This window comes from Hippopotamus amphibius, chromosome 8 (genome assembly GCF_030028045.1).
Source record: "Hippopotamus amphibius kiboko isolate mHipAmp2 chromosome 8, mHipAmp2.hap2, whole genome shotgun sequence".
NCBI classification, from domain to species: Eukaryota; Metazoa; Chordata; class Mammalia; order Artiodactyla; family Hippopotamidae; genus Hippopotamus; species Hippopotamus amphibius.
The window spans coordinates 77,427,953-77,444,425 of record NC_080193.1 but is presented as its reverse complement, the minus strand read 5'-3'; the positions used below and the strand labels follow the sequence as shown (position 1 = coordinate 77,444,425).

The 16,473-nt window shown below is 43.7% G+C and overlaps 1 protein-coding gene across 9 annotated transcripts in view; it reads left to right on the top strand.

The window, feature by feature from the left end:
- ARMC9 (armadillo repeat containing 9) overlaps positions 1-16,473 on the top strand; it is a 150,412-nt gene that overhangs the window by 57,570 nt on the left and 76,369 nt on the right. For all 9 annotated transcript variants that reach the window (XR_009055082.1, XR_009055080.1, XR_009055083.1 and 6 more), the window contains 5 exons: positions 394-484; positions 2,829-2,952; positions 5,415-5,554; positions 7,103-7,179; positions 9,660-9,734. Coding sequence is in view for 5 of the 9 variants with exons in the window: in XM_057745323.1 (XP_057601306.1) it covers positions 394-484; positions 2,829-2,952; positions 5,415-5,554; positions 7,103-7,179; positions 9,660-9,734 (507 nt within the window). In the remaining 4 variants the exon portion in view is untranslated. The remainder of the gene's footprint in view (positions 1-393; positions 485-2,828; positions 2,953-5,414; positions 5,555-7,102; positions 7,180-9,659; positions 9,735-16,473) is intronic.

Genomic DNA, 16,473 nt, shown 5'->3' with positions numbered 1-16,473 from the left:
GTCCTCTCTGTCCTTGAGAATTTATGTCTCCTTAAAAAAATTCATTTACTGTAGATTTGTGGTGGTTTTGGAGGGAGCAAAATTAGACATGTGTGTTGGATCAGTCATCCTACCTAGAAAAACATCAGCAACAAGAATAGCAAACAGTATTGCTTACTTTGTGTCAGTCACCATTCTAAGTGCTTTGAATAATTAATTCTTCTAATTTGGAAGTCTGATAACTTATTTGTTGCCAACTCTCAGAAAAAATCAGTTGGAAATCAAGTGAATCACTGAATCACCTCTAGTAAATTCACGCAGAGAAAGAGAGCAGCAGACCCATAGGGGAGGCATATGCTTCTCTCTCACTTTTCTTTAACTTCACAGTTTCCTCTTCGTTGCTTTTTCCCACAGAGGAGTGTGCTTCAGCTGCTGCACTCAAAGAGTGAGGTGGTGCGGCAGTACATGGCCAGGCTCATCAATGCTTTTGCATCCCTGGCAGAAGGTAAGATGTCAGCTTTCCTTGTCAACTGAAAAAAAAAAAAAAAATGAAAAGTTGAGAATTATATTTTATTTAGTGGACAAAACTGAGGACTTAAGCCTGGACACAGCATCTCAGATAGCTGTGGGAGTCTGCTCCGAAGAGGTAAGGGAGGAGCCAGGATATATAGAAGTTTTTGCAACAAAGACCAGGTTGTGGGAACATCAAAAGATTACTGTTAAAGAAAACCAGATATCTCAAGTTGAGGAATTTCTCACTTTTCCGTGTGTGGGAAGATACAAGACTCTGGGCTAACTGAAATCATTCCTTTGATATGCACCTCAGCTGTCTGAGGTCACTATCTGCTTTTCTCCGTCCTGAGCCCCCTCAGGGGTCACCGTTGGGCATGGCTGCAGTGGCTGAGGGCGTGGCAGTGGCAGCCCGTTGGTCTCCATCCTGAGCTTCCTTAGGGGCCACCATCCAGGGTGGCTGCAGTGGCTTCATGGCTGCAGCATCCTTTGCTTACTGATATGGCAGGCGATATTTTTTTTTTCATTGATACCTTTGAAGAGAAGAGCTAGGTCTTGCGGATGTGTTTTTCTTGTGAAAACGCATCCTTCCCCAGGCTTCTTAGCAATGACCTGTGTTTCCTCAATTTATTACTGTTTAATGCATCTAAGGTCTTTTGAGAAAATTAGTTGTCATATTGCTGTAGTTTATGTCAGAGCAAATCTTGATGGTTTTGGAGTTTATTTTGTTCGCCTCTGCTTTTATTCTGTAAGCTTTCTGGTACTGTAACATTGTACTTTTTAGACTGCATTCAAGATAGCAGGTAGTGCATTTTCTGTGATTTGCTGCTTAAGGCAAAATAAGGTTAGTGGCATAATTAAAGTGATCCCAATAAAGCACTGTACCATTTCTTTCAAAAGACTAAGCCTTTAATCAAGAGGAGTTGAAAATTCCAAAAATAACATCACCATAGCAGAATTCAAAATGATTTTGCAAAATGCCATTATCTTCTACAAATTCTAATTTGTTTAAGCTCTTTTTTAACATGAATAAAAGGAGTTTTAAATCATGACTGTATGATACTCCAGAAGTTTTTTTGTTCGTTTGTTCTCCCAGCCATGTAACAAAAATTTGATGATAAGCCAGGGTATGTGCCAGGGAGCATTCGTAGAATACTGTTGAAATTTATGTCTGGAATTCACGTCATCTGTATCAAGATACAAGTTCACAACAGGCTAGTGACAATTCAAGGCTTGTAATAGGGTTCCAGGTATGGTTGCTAACTTCCTCTCCGGGCCATGGGTGTGTCCAGAAAGCACTACTTGGCTGCCTTATTATTATTTTTTTTTTTTTTTGGATTTAAAACCAAAACGTTTATTGGAGTGTCGTACAAAAGTTTCCAGTCATGAAACGTATCTTACAAATCATGGGAGAAGACAAGAGACCACACGTTGGGCCTGCATCTTAAAAACCACCGACAGATGTCTGCAGTGTGTGCAGACAGCCGGGTTCTTGACCGAGTCCCCTGGCGTGTCGTGCTGATGACCCCTCTCAGGCTCAGAGTTAAGACCTTTGCAGCAGCTTTCATGTCCTTGAGGAGTGTCGGCCCCAGCTCGGAGACGCGACATAAATACAACTGCTGGGTAGACGGTGTGGGTGACACCGAGCCCCAGCCTCAGCCTGGCTGGTACGGAAACGGGCGGGCGCCCACGCCGCGGGGCAAGGCGTCACTGCCTCCAGACCCCATCCCCGCAGGCCGTCCCTCCCACGGCTGGGCCGCGTGGGTTTTCTCTAGAACGCTGCTCCCCATCACATGACAGGGCTTAGAGTTAAGTCTAAGGACAAATGCAAATTCGATTTCCCAGGCCATGGTTGACATTGTAGAATAGGACTCTGCTCCGTGTTTCCAAATACTTCATTACCAATTGGCTGCCTTATTATTAAGACTAAGGGCTGCATAACACACAGATTCATCACCCCCTTTCTCCTCATGGTCTGGCTTTTGGGGTCAAGATTTTGGGTAAATAAAAGACAGTGCTCTCCACAAGAACACCGTGGGGAATCATGTTTAGATGACAAGAAAAGTGGTTTTCTATTCATTAGATAGTTGATTGAGTAAAACCAACCTGCAGATGAAATATGCTTTAATAAGTTTTCTAGAACATAGAATTATTCAACCTCTGCTTGTGTTATATGCAAAGTTTTCATAGAAAGTGGTTTAGGAGCATGAACTTACAAGATACGTTTTCTCACTTGTTAATCGAGAGATGTTATATTATTAGGTTGTATTGTTAGGTTATATTTTGTTAATATTATTAACATAATATTAACATTATTAATATTATGGTTGTATTATTAGGTCGCCGCTACCTTGCCCAGAGCACAAAGGTGCTGCGAATGCTGGAGGAAAGGCTGAAGGAGGAAGACAAGGACATCATCACCCGGGAGAATGTTCTCGGGGCCTTGCAGAAATTCAGCCTCAGGTGCTGACTGTGCAGTAGGTCATGATGGCTCTTGTGAAATCATCTCGGGGGTTTCTTAGCCATATTTTGTGCTTATTTGGTACCAGTGACAATCCAAGAGGCAGGTCATATTTTTCAGTGAACACTTAAAGACGTTGTGTGACTTTCCAAAGTAGAGCTGGAAAGCTTATCTCAAATCCACTAAACCATTCTGCTCCTACACTTTAAAGCACTGCGTTTTCTCCTAATGAACACTCTCATGCTGGCCAGGTGCTAGATACTAGGTAGTGTCTCAAGCCCATGTAAGGTCTGGAGATAAACACGTGAGTAAAACCCGATGGAGCCTTAGAATTCACCGTGGGAGATGGCCATGTAAATGCACCATCACAGTCGCAGGGACTGGTCACTGTGTGGAAGTCAGGGTGGAGCCTCCTGGTTCCTGGTCCACACACAGCACCACCCACCCTGTAGTCTCAGCCTGGACCCCATCATGACTTGGAACTGTGCCACATGAGAAATTAAAAAATCAGACACCTCTTCTTGAAACAGATCTAATGTCCTCCCTGAGTTTTTTTGGGTTTTTTTTTTGATTGACAGCATTATTAAGGTGTACTTTACATACCACAAAACTTACCCATTTTAAGAGCACGATTCAGTGAGTTTGGGTATATTTACAGAGCTGTGCAGCCATCACCACAGTCTAATTTTAGAACCTTTCCGTACCCACAAAAAGAAACTTCACACCTATTTGCAGTCACTTTCCATTCCTGTCCCTCGCTCCGGGTAACCACCACTCTGCTTTCTGTAGATTACCTGTACTGGTGTGTTCTTTTGTGACTGGCTTCTTTCACTTGGCATATTGTTTTTGAGGTTCTTACAAGTAGCCTGTATCAGTACTTTGTCCCTTTGTGTTGCTGAATAACATTCCATTACATGGATAGACCACATTTTGCGTGTTCACGCATCAGTGGACGATATCTTTGTTGCTTCTCCTTTTTGGCTATTATGCATAATGCTGCTGTGAACACTTGCATACAAATCTTTGTGTAGATGTATGTTTTCTTTTCTCCTGGGTAGGTGTCTAGGAGTGGAATTGCTGGGTCATATGCTACTTCTTCCAGCATCCATATTCCATGATGACCACCCTACTTTCTCTTTGACTATTAAGAATTTTTAGTACCTTGAATCCCTTTTTCTTCCCATCAGATGTGGTTAAAATTTGACTGACTCTCACTAATAACCTAAAACCTAAGTGTGTATATGTTTTGTGGGGGGAAAGCTGTAGGTATATAGTTCCTGTTATTTTCCAGGTCCCTGCTGGTGAAAGTTTCTTGTTCTACCTATAAGAATTGAAAAGAACTATAAATAATCTCCAGAATTATTACTTCTCAGGTCATAGGAACATTTTCTGTTTCTTTATAAAGATGATTTAGCTTGATGTTGACTGTATTTGAAAACGTTTTAGAAATTTAATAACTATAGTTATTGTGCTTAGTCCCATCAGCTCTTAAGGCCGACAGGATAACATCCACTGTAACGCACTATGACAAGGCACTGGATGTTGTGAGATTTTATACCTAGACTTTGGGTAGAAAACAATTCCATATAAATTTTATTACCCAGGTTATTAAACTACCCTTGCTCTATAGAGATCTGAATCAACATGGTATTGAGCTGGTTTTTTGTTCTTCTTTTTTGTATTTCTTTATTTTTTATATAGCTCAAAATGCCCAAACTAGATTGTATAGACTAAACTTTAGATAAAAATCTGTTTGTCAGTGAACTATTTCTATGACTCTGTTTCCTGGGTTAAGTAGGCCAAAAACTATCAATAAATATTAAGTATTTGAAGTAATGCTCTGCTAATTCTAAATATTCAAAAGGAAACTTTCAAAGTAGGAAGTCTCCTTATTGCCTTATTTTTCTTTAAATCTTTAATAATACCCCTGAAAGGTAAAGAATTTATTGTTGTAGTTTCAGTTGTATAAGTCTAACGGTAAAATGTTCATCAGAGTCTGTAAGTTCTGTAAAGTTTCCTTTCTGATAAGCATTCACACTACAGTGTACTTTTATTTAAATTAATTAATTAATTAATTGGCTGTGTTGGGTCTTCGTGGCTGCACACAGGCTTTCTCTAGTTGTGGCGAGCAGGAGCTACTCTTTGTTGTGGTGCGCAGGCTTCTCATTGCTGTGCCCTCTCTTGTTGCAGAGCACGGGCTCTAGGCGCATGGGCTTCCGTAGTTGCAGCACATGGGCTCAGTAGTTGTGGTTCACGAGCTCTAAAGCACAGGCTCAATAGTTGTGGCACACGGGCTTAGTTGCTCCGCTGCATGTGGTATCTTCCTGGGGCAGGGCTTGAACCCGTTTCCCCTGCCTTGGCAGGTGGATTCTTAACCACTGCACCACCTAGGAAGCCCCCACTGTGTACTCTTACGTGAAAGGTTTCTTGCCAGCTTTAACTACCTGTAGCTGTTTCACCCTAGGCGCCCACTGCAGACCACCATGATTCGAGATGGCCTCATCTTCTGGCTGATTGACATCCTGAAGGAGCCCGACTGCCTGTCTGACTACACACTCGAGTACGCGGTGGCCCTGCTCATGAACCTCTGTCTGCGGAGCGCAGGTCTCACAGCTGCCGTCCCCCTGCCCCCAGCTCTGGATTACCGATAAGCCTGATGTGGTTTGCCTTTCATTTCCCCCATAGAAAACTCAAAACAGAAAAAAAGAGTGTGAAGCATGTCCAGCTAGGTATAAAGCTATAGAACCCCTAAAGCCAAAATACCACTCTGGCCTTGGAAAGAATATTTTATATTCTTATATTAATATTTTATATTCTTTATACATGTGTGTGTGTGTGCAGTACCCACAATTAGAGGAAACTGAATTACATCACGTTTTCTTCATCATGGCATTATTGAAAGGTAGGAAGTGGAGAATTATGCTGTTTTATCTGAAGACAGAGAAGTATGTTCCCAAGATTCTACAGGATTGAGTTGGTGGCAGAGCAGCAACATTAAACTAGGCTCCCTGCTCTTAATCACTGTCGCCTTCCCCACTCCACCTCCTAGAGACAGTGATCCGCATGTGACGTCTCAGGTCATTCATGTCTTGATCAATAAAGGGAGTGGTTTTAGCTTTCCTACAGGTTCCTTCCCACTTAAATGATCTGTTCCCTGGCATGGAAGAAGCTTCCTTGAAGAGGTGCCACGTCTAGCTGGTGGCTGACCTCCGTCTGAGCAGCCCCAGTGTTGGGAGAAGGCTACCTGGATAAATAGCTCAAGGGTACTTGTTAGAAGCTCCTTCACCCTAGATGCTTTGGAATCTGAACCACCTAACTGTGTTGTTGACTGACTAAATGACTTATTTCAGTCTTCTCTTTTAAAAAATAGCATATGCAAATTTCCTAGCTTTAAAACATTTATCAGATTATAGTCAGCTTTTCTTTATTATCATCAGTTTATTTGCAGTGATTGCTATGATAATGTTTGACATTACTGAAATACAAGGGTGAGTCAAAAATTATCCGCACTCTGGCTGTAGAATTTATAGAAGTTTTAGTATAATTGGAGTGCGGATAATTTTTGACTCACCATCGTAGCTGTAGGATTTTTATGTGACGATGTGTGCACTTGGGAGGAGAACACTGCTCTATGATTCACTGTGCTTTCACTGTAGTGAACGGCTCTGAGCTCTGCCTGAATTATAAGAACCACCCCCACTTACTGAGGGCTGGGAGTGTGCCACCCTCTACTGAGCTGCTGGGACTTCCCTGGCGGTCCAGTGTTTCAGATTCCGTGCTTCTAGTGCAGGGGGCACAGGTTTGGTCCCTGGTCGGGGAACTAAGATCCCACATGCCGTGCAGTGTGGCCAAAAAAAAAAAAAATTGATGGTCTGTTTCTGTCTCATGCTCCTCTCTCCTCTTCTCATATTGCTTTGGAAAACTTTAGTGTTAACATCCTGCACTTAATTCTGTATCGCCCTTTGAGTGGACACTAATAATCCCCAAGGGACCCCAGAGGAAGAAGCGGGCCCAGACTGGTGAAGTGACTCACCCAACGTCACACAGCTCACAAGCAGAGGAACCAGGATTCACATTCAAGTCTGCCTGCCTTGAAACTGCGCCTGTGAGTTTAGACATGTCCTGTTTTGTTTTTCTCTTATTCTCCTAAAGGGAAGACCATGTGTGCCAAGGTGGCAGGCCTCGTGCTGAAAGTTCTTTCGGATCTGCTCGGCCATGAAAACCACGAGGTACCCGGTCAGCGCCGCCAGCCCTGGGTTCAGGGGAGGGTTGGCCCGGGGCAGGTACCGCACTCGCCCTCCTCCAAGTACTTGTATAAGCTACGTCAGAGCTTTTATCATTTTTAAACTCTGGAACCCAGGGCAGGAGGCTGTTGCCCAGCTCCCCATTTGTGAGCACAGTTGCCGTCGCTGGCCTGTGCTGTTCCCTCCCAGGGGTTAGTTTTTTCTCCTTATCATCTCCCCCTGCCTCATTCCTCCCCCGTGCCAACCCTCCTCTGTTGGGTTTCATGTATGTCCATGGACATGTATATAGCCTGAAAATATATTTCATATTATGTGTGTTCAATTTGTATAAATAGCATTGCCCTCTAAATCTCATTCTTTTCTCACTATTTTCACTGCGTCTTTAAGACCTTTCTCTGTTGCTTTATGTACATCTAGGTCCTTAACTCTCACTGCCGCACAGCAGTCCCGTGTTTGCAGCCCTCCTGTCTCCCTTGTCCAGTCCACCGGGTGTGCGCCCTTTGCTTGCCTTCACCCCTCTGCAGCCACAGCTGTCCTCGGCGGACATCACCACGCTTGCCCCTCGAGGGCCCGTGCGGGAGCATCCCTGGGGCACAGACACTTGTCACCGCTCGCTCACCCCATATGTTGGTCTTGGGTCAGAGTCCTGCCGAACTGTCCGCAGGATGGCCGTCCTCGCTTCTGCTCTCACCAGTGTTCTCCCCAACCCTGGTGTGGTTTTCTAGCCTGTGGGTCACAAGTCCTTTCTGATAAATTGAGGTCTGGATAAACTAACACACAATATGATTATTCTCTCACCTCATTTCTATAAATGCCTTTGCAGAAACCATGGCATCACTTTGCACCTGAAGCCAAAACCTCCACAAAGATCTGTCCTCTTTAGCTGGCTCTTGATATAAGTAAGAGTCAAACAGAGAAAAAGCCAACAGGAGAAAAGGATAAAGTATATAAATGGACAGTTTACAGAATAGTAAATCGTGAGGGTATAAACATGAAAAGATGTTCAATTTCATTGGTAGTCAGGAAAGTGAAAATGAAAACAACTGTAGGATGTCTTTCCTTACCCGCCAGACTAGCAGAGATGAGAAGTGGCAATAAATCCAGTGCCGGAAAAGGGTGTGGGAAGTGAGCCCTCCCGCCTTGCTGCTGAGAGAGTGTAGCATGCAGTCTCCTTGGAAGGGAAGGCTCATTTATCGCGCACCTGCTATGTACCATGTCCTGTCTGGCTTGATGTTGGGGTTACCTACGTGAGTAAAACATGGGTCCTGTCCTTGAAGAGCTCGTGGGGAGACAGAAGTATAAATATATAAATATACTGAATACTGGGAGTTCCCTGGTGTCCTAGTGGTTAGGATTCTGGGCTTTCACTACCGTGGCCCACGTTCAGTCCCTGGTCGGGGAACTGAGATCCCATAAGCCACACAGCACAGTAATTAAATAAATACTTAATCCAGCACAGAAGTGGAGGGATGTGCAGGAAGCAGAGCCGCCTCTCTGGGGGCTCAGGAAAGGCTTCCTCTGAGATATGTCTGAGCTGAGTTTTATTTTTTTATTTTTAATTAAAAAAAAATTTTTTTTTTGGCCACACCACGCAACATGTGGAATCTTAGTTCCCTGACCAGGGACTGAACCCGCACCCCTTGCATTGGAAGGATGGAGTCTTAACCACTGGACCGCCAGGAAAGTCCCTGAGCTTAGTTTTAAAGGACGAACCATAGCTTTCTAGATAGACATACATGGGAAGAGTATTCCCAGCAAGATGAGCTGCTAGAACCAGGCCAGGGCATGTCACAGCAGGCTGTGTGTATCCCTTAAGTAGTATGGACTCTGTGTAGTGTGAACTTCAAGTGGCAAGAAGGGAGGAGCAGAGGAAGATGATATAGAGGCCAAACCTTGAAGGGCCCTGTGTTCTATAGTAAAGAGTTAGGACTTTCCAGGTAGATTCTATGGAAGGTTCCCTAGGTTGGGAGAGGGATTATTTGGCCCATGCTGTAGAATCTTGGCAATGATATGATGGTTGGATTAAAGGGTGAACATAGAAGGCAGAGAGACCCTTTTGGAGATCTGATGTAGCCTCGGTCATGGACGATGATGTCTGAACAAGGACTGTGTATGGAAAAGAAGGCTTGGAGACTCAACATTGGAGAGTAAGAAGAGAGAGGAATCAATGATGCCTCCAAGGGTTCTAGCCTGAGTCATCAGCTTGACATTAATTAAGTAGCAGGAGTGAGCTTGGGGAGGGAATGATGCCCTGGGTTTTGAACACTTAGTTGTAGCTCTTGCCCTGGGACATGCCAGTGGAGATGTCTGTCATTTGGAGACCTGCTTCCTGGAGCTCAGGGCGCTATGGCGATGGCAGTGCTCACCATCCTCACTAGCCAGGCTGTTCTCCAGGGTGGCATGTGATAACTGAGTTGTATGGTATTTCAGAACCTGCACATGACCGTTTTTCTCTCACCTTAAAGATACAGCCGTATGTGAACGGAGCTTTGTACAGCATCCTCTCTATTCCATCCATTCGTGAGGAAGCAAGAGCAATGGTAAGAAAATATGCTTGCGGAATCGCTCAGCTTCTGTCATTGCCATGTTCAGAGGCTGTTAGAGCAAGGAGTTCCTGACTGGGCCCCAGGGAAGGGCTTCAGACAGTTTCTGAACTCGCTGAAGTTGTATCCCAAATACATATTTGCTGTTTTCTGGGGAAAGAGTTTGTGGGTTTTATCAGTTTCTCAAGGGGTCCCAGCCTACATGATTAAGAACCACAGTGTCAGAAGTTCCTAGCAGGTTTATTTTTTGCAAAGTTGTAGACATTTTAAAAAATTTGTGACTCATTTTAACTGTGGGCTTTGGGAATGCTTATGGATTTCATAGTAGGAGAAGCTTAGCAAGAAACTGATGAAATGGAAAAAATCATCACTTAGATTCACCTCCGGGCTTCCTAGAGGAATTGTGGCAATGAGACCTGGGCCAATCAAAACAGCCCTCTAATCTGCAGGCATCTTGATAGCAGCCAAGGGGAACAGGTAACACTGATAAAACTGGTTGGTTGGAAAAGAGTGAATTGAATACTTAATGTGTTTACATTAGTGTTTATATTGGAAGCATAAAACAAACCTCAGGTGATTAGCATCTTCTTTTGAGATGACAGATGTCTCTGGATCTAATCAAAACCACTGGAGTTTTGTCCTTTTTCCTTACAACATGTGAAACCAGGTTAACAATATGCATATTAAATGCTTAGAATGAAGGGATTAAATATATTTCCACTATCAAAACACAGGCTAAATTCAGTTTGAGACCAGCGAAGCATGTTCTTCCACTTGGCTTTGCTTACTCAGAAGAGTTGCTAAATCTTCTAATGGGTCACCTGCAGTTACGTAAGCAGTTATGCCCAGAGACAAAAACTTAAGATCCATTCTGTGTGGTCACAGTAAACAGTGAAACTTAATTGCCTACTTCTTAAAAAAGTGAAATCCACTTTTTCAATACAGAACAGGGGAAAATAAACTTGATTAAATACTGCATTACGGTCATTCAGGTGAAAGAGAGGAATTGTCAACCAATGCAGAGAACAAGGAAGAAAACATGTAGGTTGAAGAAAAAGAAAGAACAGAGGTGACACAGAGCCCAAAAGCATGAAGGGCAGACATCCAGGGCACAGGGGTGGAGTTGGTGGGTGGGAAGCGCAGGAAAGGGACAGGGACCAAGTGTTGTCGGACACAAGAGGGGCCCTTAGAGATCATCCAGGCCAGAGAGAAAAGAGGTGGAAGAAAGGGACGGCCCCAGAGCCTGTGCGGCAACACCCGGAGGTCTCACGCGTCTGTCATTGGAGCCCCAGAAGGAGAGGAGAGAGAGGTAATGGGCAGAAAAATGGTTGAATAAATAATGATGAAAAACATAAACACAATAATAAGGCATCTAGGAAATCCCCAAATGTTTGGAAATTAAACAGCACAATTGAATTAGTTTTCTATTGCTGTGTAAAAAATTACCCCCAAGTTTAATGGCTTAAAAAAAACTTACTGCCTCACAGTTTCTGCAAGACAGAAGCTGGGGAGCAGATTAGCTGCGTGGTGCTGGCCAAGAGTCTTTCCTTCGATTTTAGTGAAGACTTCAGCCAGGCAGCCAAGGGCAGGAGGATCTGCTTCCAAGCTCACTCTCACTCTGGCTGCTGCCCGGGGACCTCATTTCCTTGCCAGTGGACCGCTCCATAGTGCTTCTCTCCACACGGCAGCTGGCTTCCCTCAGGGGGTCCTAGGGAGACAGACAGTGAGCAGGACAGCAGCCACAGCCTCCTTTATGACCCAATCTCAGAAGTGGTTACACGGACCGGCTCCTGTGCATCGTGGGAGGGACCACTCGGGCGCAAGAATTCCAGGAGGTGGGCTCGCTTCTAAGTCGCTTCTGGATGAAAGAAGTCTCAAGGAAAATGAGGGCTGTTAATCTTTTGACATGTATTACAAATATTTCCCCAATTTTTCATTTGTCTTTTAGTTATGGGGTTTAGGTTATATGGCAGCTTTAATTAGAGTTAAATCTATTAGTATCTTCCTTGATAGTTTGTGGCATAAGTTTCTAGACAGCCTCTGAATTACGGACTTTAAAAAGAAAATGTAGGCCACTTAGATAAAAATGTAAGTAGCATAAATTTCCCTCTGGCATTTTAACAGGGGTCAGTCATAAGCAAATGGAGGAAGCTTTTGGACACTTCACCCAAGCAAGTTATCTATATTTATAAGAGAGGCCTCTAAGGGAGGTTATGGCTTCAACAGAGTTTTTCTAAAACCCTGAGATTTCCCCTTATTTCACTCTCATCCTTGAAGAGGTTTTTGGATTGATAAAGGGTATTACATCCTTTCTGCATATAACAATAATAAAGGAAACCAGACAGTGAGGAGAACGTCGTTCATAACCTCACCACCTTGGCATCTGCTCACACGCAAAACCGGGGAGGAGGTGACAGAGCTGATGTTCAGACTGTGCCGGTATTTGCAGTGTGGGTTGTCACAGTCCTTTTGGAAAAAAGCTTGGAAATATATGTGAAAAATTACAAAAACCTCCATGTTTTGGATTCATTCATTTTCCTCTGGTTATTGATGCAGAGAAGAAGAGCTCTGTGCATGCAGAGGCCCATTTCAATATTTTTATAACAGTGAAAAACCAGAACATAAATGTCTGGTAATAGAGGAATTGCTAATGAAGTTATGGTTCTTTTGCTCATAATATCAGTAGCTATTGAAGATGATAATTAAGAAAAGCAGTATGAGACAGTATGGAAACTTTTTATTGTGTAGTGAGGGATAAAAGCAGAATATGACATTATAATTGTTTTTGCAACTGTGTAAAACATTTGTGTGCTTGTGGAAAATGACAAAGAATACATAAAAGTTATATTAGTACCAAATGCTACTATGGTGGTCTTAAAATAATACCAAAAAAAAAAAGGAGAAAAAGATAATGCATGCCCTAAGGCCCATTTGAACTTTAAGAGACTGCCAAGGTCTGGGGCTGGGGAGCAGATGTGATCAAGAAGACCGCCCTGATGCCCACCCCCAAGGCCTCCTGCACCCAGGACTGGAGTAATAGTCCACCAGGAGCTCTTCCCTGGGATCTAAACCCCAGGCAAACACTGCACCCTGGGCTGGAGCAGTAATCGGCCAGGAGCTTTTCCCTGGCATCTAAACCCCAGGCAAATACGTGCCCTGGGCTGGAGCAGACTAGATGCTCTGTCCATTGGGAAGGCTCCCAGAGTCTCCGGGAGAGCCAGGGAGCTGGGCTTAGAAGCCACAGAGCCAGGAGGAATGCCCTCGTACTCCACGAGGCTGTGCCAGTGACACCCCCACTGTGCCTTGCACCATGCCCCGGGCCCATGCCCGCACCGCAGCGCCAGAACTCTGCTCTGCTTTTCCCGAAGGCTGGATGCCGCCCTACCCAAATGTCACAAAGATGTGTGTTCCCCGTGTACCTGATTCGTCACATTGCCCACTTCTGAATCAGTCTCACATGGGTGCGTTTGCTTGGCAGGACCTAGGTCATGTGCCTGCATCCTGGCTCAAGGGAGGCTGGGAACGCTAGTACTCCAGCTGCTGCCTTGGGAAATGAACACGTTGTAGAGAAGCTGTTTTAAAAGTGTTCATCGGCTGCACATGCAGCAGTTGTCCGTTACAGTTGGTAAGCCTGTTTGCTGTTTTCCATGGCATCCGCTGTGTGTGGGCCTTTGAAAATTAGTGTGGAAATCTCATCGAGAGGATAAATTGACGCGGCATTTTTAGAAAGCAGTTTGGCAATATGTATAATAGTCCTCAAAAATAGTAATATTCTTTGCCCAGTAATTCTACCTCTGGAGCTCCATCCAGAAACATGAACAAAGATTCGTGTATCGGAATATTCACCATGGCATTACTGATCCTAGTGGAAAACAGGAAACAACCTAAAGGCCCGACATCAGGGGAACGGCTGAGTCAGAACAGAGGCAGAGGGTGAGGCAGGGCTGCGCAGCCTGGGGCCGTGTTTGAATCTTGCCTCTGCAGCTTCCCAGCACATCACTGTACATCCCTGGGGCCTGTGACTTACGCTCTCAGTATAAAGTGGGGATGTTGTGGTACCAAATTCATAAGGTTGTTGTGGAAATTAAAAGAGCTGACGCATGTAAATGTTCAGAACAGTGCCTGGCATGTAGCAAGCACTGAAAAATGTTAGCTGCTATTATTATTATTGTTATTGTTATAGCTATTAACATTGTGTTTGTGAAGATTTTATTGACATGTGGAAATGGTCGTAAAGTTTATTTGAAAAGTAGTAGTCAACGTTACATTATCAGTATGATCTCAGTTATGTAAAACCGTGCCCATAAAAGGTGGGAAATATCTCCAAATATTCACAGTTATTATCTCTGAGTGTAGGGGCTTGTGAGTAATTTTTATTCTTTTCTTTTATATAGTTTACAAGTTTTCTACAGAGAACCTGTAAAAGAAAGTACTTATATGCACCTGAAATAAACGTTTCTATTTCTAAAGGGGAAATTTCTCTTGATGTAACCTTGGGCTGTGTGGGCTGGAATAAAATAGAACACAGTAGAGAGCTGGCCTGCTGAGCATGAGAGGCGAGTTAGAAATTACTTGGACTGGATGGTGTTGGGTGCATGTCGTAGGCCCCGAGAGGGGCTTTATCCCATTTCATCCTCCCAAAGGCCCCAGAGTAGTTTCTGTGGTTGTGCCCATTTTGCTGCTGAGGAAATGAGGTTTAGAGGAGGTTAAATCCCTTGCTCAGGTCGCACAGCCAGCGAGCGGCCGGTCTGGGCGGTTTGGCTCCAGTGCGCTCCATGCCTGGGCTGCAGTGTCGCCCCAGACCCAGGACTGGATACACCCCCAAACCTTTACCTAATGAGGACTCTGCATGTGATCAAGTGTCTTCTCTCCTTAAACACTGTAATACAAATACAGTCCTCCTTGTGACTGTCTTTATGACCCTCTAATCACAGCGAGCTGGCAGGAGTGTGCGTTCCTGGTTTCTCTGCTTTCTACATGCTGTTCGTGTTCTCATTTTCACACATTTGGCTGACACATAAGTACCTGCTCTTATGCTTTACATCTACCTTGGCATTTTTATTTGGCCTGGATTATCTGAAATGACACATTGATTATTAATTTTATGATTTATCAATATTATTCCCATAATTTACATTTTAGTTTAGTAAATATTAAACGTATAATTATATATTTTTCACTTATTTTAATAAAATAAATTTTACTTCTTTTAAATATAAAAATATATATTTAAAACAAGTGAAATTTCTCACTGAGAAATTTTCTATTAAGAAATCTTCCCCCAGTAACCCTCCTAATTACAGAGAAGGAATTTGTGAATTTTTTTCCCCGGGTAACAACTGAGCTAGAGATAGAGGAAAGAGAGCAAATGAGAATTAAAAAATCTTTCAATATATGAGCAGTTAATCGTTTGCAAAAGTAAACTCTGGAGAAAAAAAAATTATAGATCCTGAATGAATCATGTGTCTCACTCCACTGGTGAAAATGTTAGACACTGACATTGGTGAGCTGGTTGCTGGTGATCCTGACCTTTGGCATTTTAGGGTTTATCCAACACTGCTTGCACTTGAGAATGTTCTTGCTCCTCTGGCCCTTAACTTTGGGTCGGGACAGAGAATGGGGAAGAGGTCAGTTTAGGAGGTAGAGAGACATAAAATGCAGCCCTCCTGGCGATGAAGAGCCTGTCTCTTTGGTGAGACAAGCCCAGGTGTGTCTGCCTGGTCCCCCAGGAGCCCTGGGCTCTGCTGACCACGCCCTCTGTGAAACGCTCTTCCCTTGACTTAAAGACTGTCCAGTTCTTCTTCCCTCCCAGACCACTCCTTCAAGTTCTCCTCCTTGGACTGGTCTGTCTCTGCCCCCAGTTAAATGTTATTGTTCTCTAAGGTTCTGTCCTAACCCTCTTCTCTTCTCACTCTGCAGCCACCGGGAGCCTTATTTGCTCCCTAGCTTCAGCTACCAGCTCTCTCTCTGGGCCAAAAACCCCTACCAGACATGGCAAGCACAATCTCAACCATTTATTATACTGTGTGCCAATCGTCGGACTAGATGTTTTTTTTTAAGGTACAATTATGAACACTGAATTGCACAGGCCTTACATATATAGTTCAATGCATTTTGACAAATAAATATATTTACATAACCAACACCCAATTATATTCTTTAAAAATCTCATTTTAACTTGAATTGCCATCCTTATTTTATAGTTGAGGAAACAGGCTGGGAAGAGTTAAATAATTTGGCCAAGGTCATGCTGCTAGCTTATGGGGAAACTAGAATTACAATCCAGATTTAACCTTTCTAGAAGGTAATGCTCTGCTTTAGATGATGGGAACTCACCATGTTCAAAACTGCACTCAGCACTTCTTCTTTTATTCAGTTAGAGCTGTTGATTCTAAACTGGCCATCCTAAAAAGGGAACTTACTGACTCATGTAACTAAAAAGTCCAGGCATAAGCTTCAGGCATGGCTTAATCAGGATTCACATGTCACTTGACCCATTTCTCTGCCAGCACCTCTGGACTCTGCTTCCTCTGCTCTGGGTTCAATATTAGATACACGTTTCCTTTGTGGGGGCAAGAAGGCCTCTTTAGCTCCAACCACACATTCAAATCCCAAAAGGAAGGAGGAAGGAGGGGAAATAGACGCTTATGGTTAAGTCGGTATCTTACCTCTACATTTCCCTGGAATTCTGTTAGTCAAAACTGAAAATTCTGATGTCAGCATTTTGTAGTAAAGT